Consider the following 12,048-nt stretch of genomic DNA (forward strand, 5'->3'; position numbering starts at 1 on the left):
TAACCAGCATCCAATCCAAAATAAAAAATAAAAATAATGATCATGATCATCAATAATAACAACAATCCATAACAATCAAATTTTGCATCAAATTCAAAACATTGGTCGTCAATTATAATAACAACAATAAAATTCAAACAACAAATTTGATTTCAATTACCAAAACAATAACTCAATTAAAAACAAATTATCTACCTTCAATCGCAAACTAATCCTCCATTTAATTCATAAAGAATTATTGATTTTCAATTTCCACAATCTTGTCAAATCTTTTGTCAAATTATAAACAAAATATTGATTTTCATCAATCACAAAAATAAGAAGAAAAAAAAATTGAAGTCTAATTCGTAACAAAACATTGGAGTTAAATTTCCACAACAACGATTAAACATTGCATCAAATTAAAAACAAAACATTGGTCGTCAATCAAAACAACAACAATCAAATCTAAAGCAAAAATGTGATTGTACAAAAACAATCAAATCTTGAGCAAATTATTTGCCTTCAAATTCCTGCATAAACTTAGAATAAACATTGGTTTTCAATTATCACAACGAAAAGCCAAACTTACTACTTCAAAACAAAACATTCGTTCCCAATATCACAACAACAAGCAAATCATTCATTAAATTCAAGACCGTCAATTATCGCAGATAGTTTTATGCCTTTTATCAATTTCAAATAACAAGTTCAAGCAAAAATCTACCTGTTTCAAAACACAGGCACAACAACAAAGCGAAATTTGGACCTGCTTCCTGGCAGGTAAACAAAACTGTTGGATTTCACAACACAACAATTCAAGCAAAACAAATGATCTTTCATGAATCAAAAAGGTTCGACTTACCGGACTGTGCCATTGTCGTGATCGGGGACTTTCTTTTATAATAAAAACACAGATATTTTGCAATCAACAAACAACACGTCTTATTCCACAGAAATTAACCACAAAACTGATTTGACAATCTTCATTCTCTCTTTCGCCGGCCGCGCGCATCTCGTTGTTTTCTCGCTCGTTGTTCTCTCTCGCAGCTCGCTAGCGCGCTCTCGCACTCAATCCACGATTAGCTAACAAGGCAATATTCATGAAGGTGCGCACTTTTTGTTGCGCTCTTAACTCTTATTTATGAATTATATCAATCTTATAATAAATACTCATTTAATAATTTATTACATATTCAATCCTGCAACCCATAATCCCTACAGGTACAACAATGAAAAAATAGCTACTTTCTAAACAACACAGGTAACACAAAACAAAACCTTAAGAATTCATTCGTTCGTCGCATCGCATTCCATCTTGGCACCCCTCACGCGCTGCCAAGCACTTTAAACGCGAGAAGCTTTTTTTCACTTTCCGACAAGCCACCGGAGCTTTTCGCCAGTGTGTGCGACGCGTCTAGCAGTTGTAGACTTTTCACACTAGTGGCACAGAAATTCGCAAACGAGTGCAGATAGATGGATTGTTAGAAAAAGTTGTTTCTTTTTGTTGTTTTCATGTTTAGTTGGATTGAATGGTTGCAATTAAGAAATTGTTCTAATTTAAACTAATGAAACGGTTTTAAGTGTATTTGAGGCGATTGAAAAACTTGTTTTAACTTGTACGATTGCTCTGCAGACATTTCGCTCCGGCTGTTGACAAATCTGACAGCCCGGCGAAAGCTTCTTCCTCCGGAGACGACCGTTGACCGTTTTGAATCGAGTCATCACAATCGTCCGCGTCGGTCTTTTAAATTTTCTGTCTCGAAATAAAAAGTGAATTTATTAAAAGTGCGCGTCTTAAATTAATGGAGTGATCTGCGTGGCGTGCCCGATCCACCATGAATCGCGTAATGCGCAGCTACACGCCCGACCTGAAGGTCGCGGGAACGACGCCCTCGCGGATGTCAACAATCGGAACCTCGACGACAACTCCGATCGGTTCCGCCACCCGGCGTCGGTACTCCGTTTCGTCGGTGGTCGGAGCCGGTTCGGCGCTGGTCACTCCGCCGGCACGGAGTTTCAGCCAGGATGCCGTCGGGACGCCGGTAAACAAACGGATGAGCCTGCACGAGAACCTGATGCTGAAGATCTTGGCCACTCCGGTGGACCAGGCGCTGCACGAGCAGGCCAACTCTTCGGGGGACGAGTCGTTTTGCAGCTCGCTGGGGACGTCGTACTCGATCGAACAGCTGCTCGAATCGGATGGTGAGTTTGGGTTGGTTGTGGTTTTTTTTGGGAGTTCCGGATTGATTGGTTTGTTGGGTTTATTTTTTCAGATCAGCTTCGTTGCACGACCCCAACGAACGGGTTGGACATTCAGAATAATCCGCGGTTGGCGCGGCTGTATAAGGATTTGCACAGTCCGTCGGCTACGACCCGGGTCCGGGCGTTGAGGGCGCTCAAATCGCCGTCTAAGCGGGACGCTTACGGCCAGTTTGATGTGCCCCACGAGGAGCAGGACATAATTACGGAGGAGGAGCGGCGCACGCCGACGGAGAAAACGATCCAGCAGGTGATGGCCGGGGTTTGCGTGTACATTGAGGTGCGTTCCGGCGCGGACAATCGCAGCGACGGCATCAAGGACGTGGTGGCCTCGCTGGGGGCGAAGGTCAACGATAAGCTGTACAAGGACACGACGCACGTCATCTTCAAGGACGGGCTGATGTCCACCTACCAGAAGGCCAAGAAGATGAACATCCCGGTGGTGTCGATTCTGTGGATCGAGGCGTGCAAGCGCCATCTGTGTATTATGAATCCGGTCAACTTTCCGATCTCGAACCAGGAGCGCTACGATAATCCGGAGCTGTTCAAGAAGATTCGGGTAAGAATGGCTTGTTTTGTTGAATTTTAGGAATGTTACAGGAAATTCTTTCTTCCCAAACAGCGCCAAAAGTCGATGCAACCGCGCGCCGAAGAGCTCAACAGTGGCTCAACCGGCAAAAAACGCCCCACCGAAGGTGGCAACTCTTCCGCCACGTCCACCCGCAAATCTGTGATTTCCCCGCCGGCGAAGCTGCCAGTGCTGCACCGCATCCGCAAGGACGACGGCCTCGAGCGAATCCTGAACGAGTTCCAGATCGACAACGCCATGACCCAGGAACCGCAGGACGATTTCGACAAAATGCTGGCCGGTCCGATGCGGCTGCTGGAGCGGTTCCGTAACTCGCCGGTCACCAGCTCGGGCGGGGGTTCGTCAAAGGCGAAGAAGAGCCAAGAGGAAGAGGTGACCACGCCGGAGGCTCCACCGCGGTCGATTCGAAAATCGCTCGCGTTCGGTGGATCGGCCGAGAAGGTGACGCCGGGACGACGACGGAGCACCAGCAAGGAAGTTACGCCGGTGGCGAAGCCGACTCCAAGGCAGCGTCGCAAGACGATGCTGTTTACACCACGAGTGACCAGCGTCGAGGAGGAGGTGGAATCGCCGGCGGTGGTCCCGGTCGTTCAGACGTCAACGCGAACCCGCCGGAAGACGTTGGCCGTGTCGATGGACGAAAACAGTCCGGTCAAGCGGCAGGACACGATCCGATCGCCTAAGCCGATGGAACTCTCCAAGCAGAACAGTGAGAACCAGCAGGAGAATGTTCCGCCGGCGGCGGCGGCCAGAAATAGCATCTACTCACCGAGCAAGATGGAGCAATCTTCCGACAAGACTGACAAAGTGGTGCGAGTTGAGATGGGATCGTCACCGCGGCGTACTCTCGGTCCCAAAACGTCCGAGAACGTTGGCAAATCCAACTCTTTGAAGAAAGCAATCACGCCAGAACTGGACGCCAAAGATCTGGAGGCGTTCCGGACGAACCGACGCCGAACGCTGTACACTCCCGGCGTCTACGACGAGTCGGATAAGGCGACTCTGGCCAGAGAAACGCCCGTACGGAACCGACGAAGCACCTTCTTCAACCCTCCAGCCAACTCAACGGCAACCGACAGAACTCCGCTCGGAGCGTCAAACAAACGCCGAACGCTGTACTCGTCCGCGGTCGACGTTCCGGAAACACCGGAAGAACCATCCCAAAAACCAACCATCGCCCCCAAAAAGACCCTCCTGGAAGAGTACCAGTCCAGCTTGACGAGCTTCAGCTCGACCCGCACCCCAATCTCCGAGCGCCGCAAAACCATCTTCGACATCTCGATGGACATCATCGACAAACGCCTCTCCCAGATCAACCAGCAATCCAAAGCCTCCGCCACCCCAGAACCAACAAACCGCGTCGAAGCCGCCGCCGCAGCCCTCAAATCACCACCCCCACGGCCATCCTCCATCTCGCGCCAAACCTCCCTGGAAAGCTTCTACCGAAAAGCCTCAAAATCAACCGAGAAATCCATCAAGTTCAAATCCTCCACCGAGCTGCGCTCCTCAACCGATTCGGACATCACCTCAACCGCACCCCGCAAGCGCAAACTCTTCAACGCCCAGCCCTCGCTCAGCACCGATTCGCCCTCCCAACCCGACACCCTAACCCTCCCGGACAACCCCCCGAAGCGCGCCAAAACTCCCCCACTGCCACAAGCGCCCAAAACCCCGGCGCCCTCGAAGCGGCGCTCGCTGGCCGTGGCGAAGGCGGCCACCGCCGTCAAAACAACCCGCCGCAGCTCGGTGCTGTTTGAGGCGCCGGTGAAGCAACAACCATCCGGGTCGCGACCCGTCATGGGAACGCAAGCCCGAACGATGAAGGCGCTCGGGCTGGGAGCCGGACTGCCGACGGCGAGTTCGCAGTCCTCGCAGCAGAGCAGTAACGGGTCGCAGCAGTCGGCGGCGGCGCAGTTCCGGCTCGCGACGACCAACCTTCACGCCGATCAGCAGCGGTTCGTCAAAGAGGTACGACTCGCGTAGATTTGGTTGATTTTTTTTTCTTTCTATTTTTATGTGTGTTTTTTGTTTGCTTTCACCAATCTCAAGACCGTCGCGATTTAGTCATTTCGTGGCATCATTGTTTCAAAAAAGTCGACAAATTGTAATATATTAACAAAACTTCAGTTGAATAAACGTTCTTTAGAAAAATTTAACAACCGATTGTTTTGCTGTGTTGGAAGAAAAGAAATATGTCCAATCTTGGCTGAACAAAAAAAAGATCTCCGAGGTGGGTAAGTTGAAATTTTGAATTGCTGTCACTGTATGTTAACACTACTTATTAAATCATGTTCTAACATTTGTTGGGTAAATTAAAAACTTGTTGTAATTTCTTCGGCAAGATTGGCTTCATTTCTCTCTTCACTTCATCAGCTATCGGTTGTCGGTTTTTGTTGAGCTATTGTTTATGGTTAGTGAAATAAGATTAGGTATTCTATCGGCGAACCGATGATTATTCATTCAATGCAAATCCTTGAAATTAACTTGTTAAAAACTTACAGGCCTGATGAGGAGTCATATATGACCAAAAAATCTAAACTTTCTAAAGTAGCCTATAATTTTCTTATGATCCTCAGGATCATTTTCCCATTCTTACCTCAAAGGGTGAACTTAAGGTTTTGACGTGTATGTCGTTAGATAAAATGCGAAAATACTCTGAAACATTATATTTTTAACATTTTTAAATAAACAACATGAACTTTTTTCAATAATTCATTTGTAGTGTAAAATTCTAACATTTTAACAAAGTATCGTATTTTCAAAAATACTGTAATTTTCATGTGCATGCAAAATGGATATCAAACGATATAAAATTTTGCGTAGATTTGCACTAATTTAGAGGTAAAACTGTAATAGTAGTTTATGCAACAAGTTGCAAAAAGAGGATTTTTTCAGCACGAGTCGTACATTTATCCAACGAGGTTCACCGAGTTGGATAAACACGACGAGTGCTGAAAAAATCAAGTTTTGCAACGAGTTCCATACAACATTTTTTGCAATTCCGAAAAACACCCATTGAGTGAAATTTTAAGTAAAATTTTCATGTATTTTGTCAATAAATCGTTTAAATCAAAATAATTTTGAAAAGTGTTACTTTTCGAAACAAGTGCTGAAAAGTTCAACTTTTCAGCACTTATTTCAGTGCTGAAAAGTAGAACTTTTCAGCATTTATTTTGAAAAGTATTGGTATTCGATTCTTTTATTTTTGGTACAGAAAAGTAGGCTATTTCGTCGTTCAAGAATGACAGGAAAAGTAAGTAGTTTCACGACGAAATTGCAAAAAATACTTTTTTTGGGTCAAAACCGTATTTCTTTATAAAAAGTATTAAAATTTGCATAATTTACCCATATCGCAAATTACGGTATTTATCCGGTATTGTGTGAAAATTTTGGCATTTGAGATTGTTGTGGAATTCGATACAAACGAGAAAAAAAAAATGAAATATATATACCTATATAAAAATCTAAATTACAAGCCTTGGTATTAAGTTGTTTTGCATGCATTAGTTTTCAAAATGTCAAAACATTGACGGAACTTTTTTTTGCCGAAAAAACTTTTTTTGCGGTACTGTACAACGGAATTTTACAAAAATTCGAAATAGTTTTGATCGATCCCAGACATGCTAAACGTGTTTTTAAACGCAAGAAAATGCATTTCTAATTGTTTTCAGTTGATTAGACATCTACTTCCATTAAAATTTTGCAGTTTTTTGGAATTTGTTTTATCCTCTGATTTTTCGAACAGTTTTTGAAGGGGGCGGCATAAACTTTAAAAAAATCAACGGCCCAAATAAATATTCAATTTTTTTCATATTTTTCAAATTAAAACTTCTAAAATCAAAATATAAAAACAAAATCTTAAAAGAATCATACCTATTAAATAAAAATTATTAATTTGAAAAAAAATAGAAGTTTTCATTTAGTTTCAAAAATAAAGAAATTTGAAAATTAAAAAAAAATAAAACCTAAAAAAATGTGAAAAAAAGAAAATTGCAGAGAGTTTTAAAATCTGAGTACTTTTAAAGTTAAATTTTAATAGAAAACTTATTTTTTGCTAATGTTTATGATTCAATTTTCAATTATAATTAATTATTTTCAATTAAAATTTAAATGCGTTACTAAAACATGTCTATGATCTCTCAGGGTGGCCACTCAAGTCGGGAAATCGGGAAAGTCGGGAAAAAGTCGGGAATTCGCCAAAATCCGCCAAAAATCGGGAAAAAGTCGGGAATTTATGAGCATACTTGATTGAAAATTATTTTTTAACTCTTGAATAATTTTGTAATATTTTGTAAAATTTTCAAATTGAATTCACTCATTTCTGCTTTAGTAACTTACTTTAAATTTAAGCTTCTTTTCACTATTTCAATATATTTGAGTATAGAAAAGCTGTTAAAGGCATTCAAAATCTTAATGAATATTGGAGTCTTTGACACAGATTTTCATAATATTTTTTATGAATCAAATGATCGCTTTAATTTTTGTTCATCAAACAAGAGGTAAAGTTAATGAAACACTAATATAAAAATAGAACATAATGGCCAGCTTAGAATTATGATTCTATTTCATTTTGACACATAATTGGATATTTGGTAACAGATTCCAACTTGAGATTGGCAACGGTTTTTTTTTTTTTTTTTGGTGAATATTTTCAATTGTTTAACTAAATTCATTTAGTAATTTAAAATATTTTTTTCCCCAAATGTTGCCCTTGAACTTTTTTTGTGAAAATGGCTAAATTACCTACCATAGATAAAGCTTGATTTTCAGTTTTCGGAAAACCTAAATTTAATATCAAAAATTACAAAATTAAAATTAAATTTTTCGAATTCCTTGACATTTTTCTAAATCTTTTGAATGAATAATAACAGCAATTATGTTTCAATCATTCTTTGATTTAAAATGATGATGAAGTTTTGAACAAATAGGAACGCTATTTTAAGTTCAGTTATCTTTAACTTTTTGCCATTTTCAGTTGAAACGAAGTATCAAAAACTATACGTATGCCAATTTAAAAAATAACATGGAAGTTATAAGTATTGTTGAACTTTCGATTATTTTTTCAAAGACTAATTGTTTGTGTTTCTACTCTGAATCATAATAATGAAATTCCATTTTTGAAGTGTTTTTTTTATTTATTGTTTAGTTTTTGTATTTACAAAAAATGCCTATATTTGGATTTTTTTTAAATCATTGTGGTTTTTTTTTCGCTGGTTAATATTGACTGTTCTTATAGAAAGTTTTTTGTTTGAAATCATTCTTTAGATAAGAAATGCCTATTATTTGAGCATTCTGGAAAAGTCTGGAAAAAAAGTCGGGAAAAAGTCGGGAATTTGAAAATGGAATTTGAGTGGCCCTCCTGATTTAAAACGTGTTTTTCATTCCAAACCATCTCTGCTAGTTGAATTCCTGTGCATTTTACTGAATTCGAAATTACCCTTTAAAATTATTACTTCTCCAAATTTTAAGATATTAGGTTTGAATTTTATATTTAGATTGAAACATTTTGCAACTTTTTCAATATTTTATTCATTTGAATAAATTCTGAAACAAACTTTTCAGAATTTCGTTTTTAATTCCTGATATTTCGAGTACTGGCTTGTTTTATTTAACAGTATTAAACAATATTGTAATATTTTGTTTCCTAAATCATTATAATCTGGCTAAAAAAAACTTTTTTAAAGTAGATGAATATTCTGTATCTAACATCTGTACATTAAAAAAAATACATTTAGCTCCATTCTACATTCTACTATTTTTATAAAAGGTTTTTAATCACTTCCAAACTGAATTGAACTTCAGTTTTATAATAAATTTGATTCAATTTTCTACCAGAGATTTTTTTCAAAACTCTTAACAGCTTTATAGGATTTTCTCTGTTTTTAGAACTCGGTAAACATCCAAATTTGGCCGTTAATTTTGCCTGCTTTGTTTTATACTAATCCAAGAAAGATAAGTTGTTTCTTCGGAAAATTAAAGATTTCAAGAAATCTATCGTCAGATTTGTATTATTTTGTATGTGATTCCTACCGCTTCATTGGTTCATTAATATTGAATTCCTAATTTTTGGATAATGACAGGCCAAGGGCGAATGATGCTGATGATACCTCTTCAGTTGACGCTCAGGCGAGGAATATCCTGGAAGGAGCGTCACTGACTACGTCCGTATTGTCCTGTTAGATCATTCTTGATCAAGACAGTATAGCTCTGGTTCCTTGCAAGTGTCCTATCTTCTTACCTCCACGTTGGCTTGGTTTTCATGATGACCTAGCTGGTGGCCTGTGGAAACGGCTCGTAAACCTTTGACCGCCGTGGGTCAGAATCGAGATGGCTAAAAGAAAGGGGCGCAACAATGTGGGAAAGGGAAGTAATTTGTGATTGAAGACGGTATTGTTTTGATTCGCAGTATGTTGAGTCAACTGCTGTGGATGTACCTGAAACATCGCACAACGGGGTTTCTCTTCTTTCCATTTTTATCTACCATTAGAGAGCCTGGAGCTTATTAGAGAGCGGACACCTCGGGCCTGAGCTGCCAATCGTGGCACGGGAGCTGTCAAGCGGAGATGCCTATCGAGCAAAATCCTTTGTCTTTTGCTCGATTGGTACCTCCGTTTGACAGCTCCCGCGCCCCGATTGGTGCTTTTGGTTTGAGATGTCCGTTCTCTAATAGGCTCCAGGCTCTCTATCTACCATCTATATTCTGTTTATTTTGTTTCACTGATTCTCTAACACGCCTTCTGTTTATTATCGTCCATTTGTTTTCGATTTTATTTTCTTGATTCTGTTATTTCTCAACGCTTTTCCACTCTATTTACTAATTGATGCTCCTGTAACAAACTGTCTGTTTTCCCTTAATTTGGCAGCGATGACAATTTTGTTTATCTTTATTTATCTATTTGAATAATTTTTCGTCTGCCCTATAAATTGCCCTTATACAATCTAGGCTTGTTTGTTGCCTCTATTTATTAACTATTGTTAATTTCTTTATCTACTTCATAAATTACCATCTTTCTTTTACTACTGATTTTTTAAATAGTATATTTCTTTCACTGTCCATTGTTTTCAATCTTCACCCTTTTCTTTAAAACAAGTGAAGTTCGAGCCCTTACTTAATTTTTGGAATGATCAAAGAATTAACACAAATATTACTATTGTACTTTTGAAAAACTTTTATAACATGCTTAGGACCAAAAATTGTAACAAAACACCGCGACAAAAGGAATAGCAACATATAAACACGACTCAACACTAGGAATGATTTCAGGAGAAAACAATACACAGTAAATAACAATAAGTTTTTGAATTCAAACTAAAAATAAAATAGTTTTTGCTTTAATGAAAGTTGATAGGCACACTATAAATGGTTAGGCGCTTATACTTACATCAAACCCTACATAATGTACCACCCCCGGCCGAGTTAAAATGCGTAACCGGAAAAGAAGGTGTGCATGCCTGGCACGAACACTCAAAGCGTGTTCTAGCGTGTTGCTCGTACTGACTCAGAGCAAGGGTGAGGTGTAGGTGTTAGGGCAGTTCGTGTTCGTCGGGAACCTAGTGCATAAGATCGGTCAAGGCCCGTTCTTACACTGAAAATTGCGAATTGCGAATTGCGAATTATAATGTTTACAGTTGTTTTTGAAACGTTTTCTTTGATCTTTTTCGGAAATAAATGTGTTTAAATGTCTGTTAGGTTTTTTGTTGTTTTAAGCCAAATTTGTTAACAAAACATGTTTGTTTATGATGGAAAATCCATCTTTTATTCATTATATCTACCATAAGTCCTCCACCATGCATCAAAACACCAAATATCGGTTAAATTTGGTACAAAAATAATAGTTTTCCTATAGTGGACCCGGGTCCACAATACAATTCTGCTCAAAAACAAATTACTGATGAAACCAATAGTCAAAATTGTTCAAAAGACTTCAGATTCTATTGTTTTGTACAAAGGGTTATGAAAAAGTGCTTAAAATATTGGAAAATTGTGAAAAATGCGCGTCGGCTCTACTAGGGTCCACTAATGGTTAAAATACCCTACATACCTAGTTTTAGTGATAAATCGGTGAACAGAAAATTCAGATCTATAGAAAAATAAATAAAAAATGTTAAACAAAATTTAAAAAAAATCCTAAAGTTTTTCTGCCCGTGTGGGGCGGGTGGGCATGATCTCGTACACGGCGAAGTCCTTGTAGATAAAAGAAAGATACTAGTAGTTGGTACTGGTCGACAGCTATAAAGTCAACTTCGATTTCTGTAATATTAAACGCCTTCCATCTAACCCTTCCAGACCGTGTCCGCCCTCGGCGGCTTCCTCATCCAGCCGAACGTCACCGACCGCACAACGCACCTGGTCAGCCTGGAAACGCGCCGCACCGTCAACCTGTTGCGCGCCCTGACGCGCGGCCTCTGGATCGTCAGCTACGCCTGGATCGAACAGTCGGCCCGGGCCGGCCGCTGGCTGCCCGAGGACCAGTACGAACTGTGCGAGTTTTCTCCGGCCGTCCAAACGTGCCGCAGCGAGCGCCAAGCGTTCGGTTCGCGCTACCGGATGGACCTGTTCGGGGAGTGCGGGGGGACGTTCTACGTGTCGGAACGGTGCGAGGTGCCGCAGGACCAGCTGCGCGAGCTCATCATTACGTGCGGCGGGAAGATTACGGGGAACGCGCAGGCGGCGAGGTATTTGTTGGTGAGTTCGTTGGAGGACGTTGGAGGCGTGCCGAAGGGGGCGTTCTGCGTGAGCCCGCAGTGGATTCTGGACAGCATACAGGAGAACCGGGTGAAGAAGACGTACCGGTATTTGGTGCGGAAGTGAGACTGATAGGCTTGAATTAGATGAATTGTGAAGTAATTTATGGAGAGAGAGAAATCATATTTTGGAATAAGAGTTATGGACTGAATTCAGACAAAGAAGCTAATTTGTTACTGTTCTTCGAAAGATATTCCATTAGGCCAGTGGATAACAAACTGCGGCACGCGGACTGGCTAAGAAACTGTTATGATGAACAAGCTTTCTTTGTATGTAAAATGCTCGATAACAATAATCTATCGTTATCGTTATTTCGATAATTTTATCGGCAATCAATTATAAAAACTTTCTAAAATCGACTTAATTTAACCATATCATGTTAAATTTTTAATGTTTTCACTAAAAATATATTTTTTGAAAATGTATTGTTTCAAAGTATAAACAACCAAAAAAAAATCACGAAATAGCGTAT

General features: G+C 40.1%; 1 protein-coding gene across 2 annotated transcripts; it reads left to right on the forward strand.

The window, feature by feature from the left end:
• Nucleotides 1-1,666: 1,666 nt before the first annotated feature.
• On the forward strand, nucleotides 1,667-11,737 carry LOC6041606 (microcephalin). Of its 2 annotated transcripts, none has more exons than XM_038263571.1 (4): nucleotides 1,667-2,184; nucleotides 2,256-2,800; nucleotides 2,864-4,798; nucleotides 11,118-11,737. In XM_038263571.1, exons 1-4 carry the CDS (start codon nucleotides 1,818-1,820, stop codon nucleotides 11,640-11,642), a joined length of 3,372 nt encoding a protein of 1,123 aa, XP_038119499.1. In that variant the 5' UTR covers nucleotides 1,667-1,817; the 3' UTR covers nucleotides 11,643-11,737. The 2 variants fall into 2 exon arrangements, with proteins under 2 accessions (XP_038119499.1, XP_001850844.2); XM_001850792.2 differs by lacking the exon at nucleotides 11,118-11,737 and adding an exon at nucleotides 4,880-4,986 and having other exon boundaries at nucleotides 1,670-2,184.
• The last annotated feature ends 311 nt before the right edge of the window (nucleotides 11,738-12,048 follow it).

The sequence above is a fragment of the Culex quinquefasciatus genome, chromosome 3, assembly GCF_015732765.1.
Source record: "Culex quinquefasciatus strain JHB chromosome 3, VPISU_Cqui_1.0_pri_paternal, whole genome shotgun sequence".
NCBI lineage: Eukaryota > Metazoa > Arthropoda > Insecta > Diptera > Culicidae > Culex > Culex quinquefasciatus.

Excerpts from the sequence above, each read along its gene's own strand:
- LOC6041606 (XM_038263571.1), top strand. The coding sequence starts at position 1,818 with ATGAATCGCGTAATGCGCAGCTACACGCCCGACCTGAAGGTCGCGGGA. Across the intron at positions 2,185-2,255 it reads ACAGCTGCTCGAATCGGATG|ATCAGCTTCGTTGCACGACC; the intron begins GTGAGTTTGGGT and ends TTATTTTTTCAG. Across the intron at positions 4,799-11,117 it reads AGCAGCGGTTCGTCAAAGAG|ACCGTGTCCGCCCTCGGCGG; the intron begins GTACGACTCGCG and ends TAACCCTTCCAG.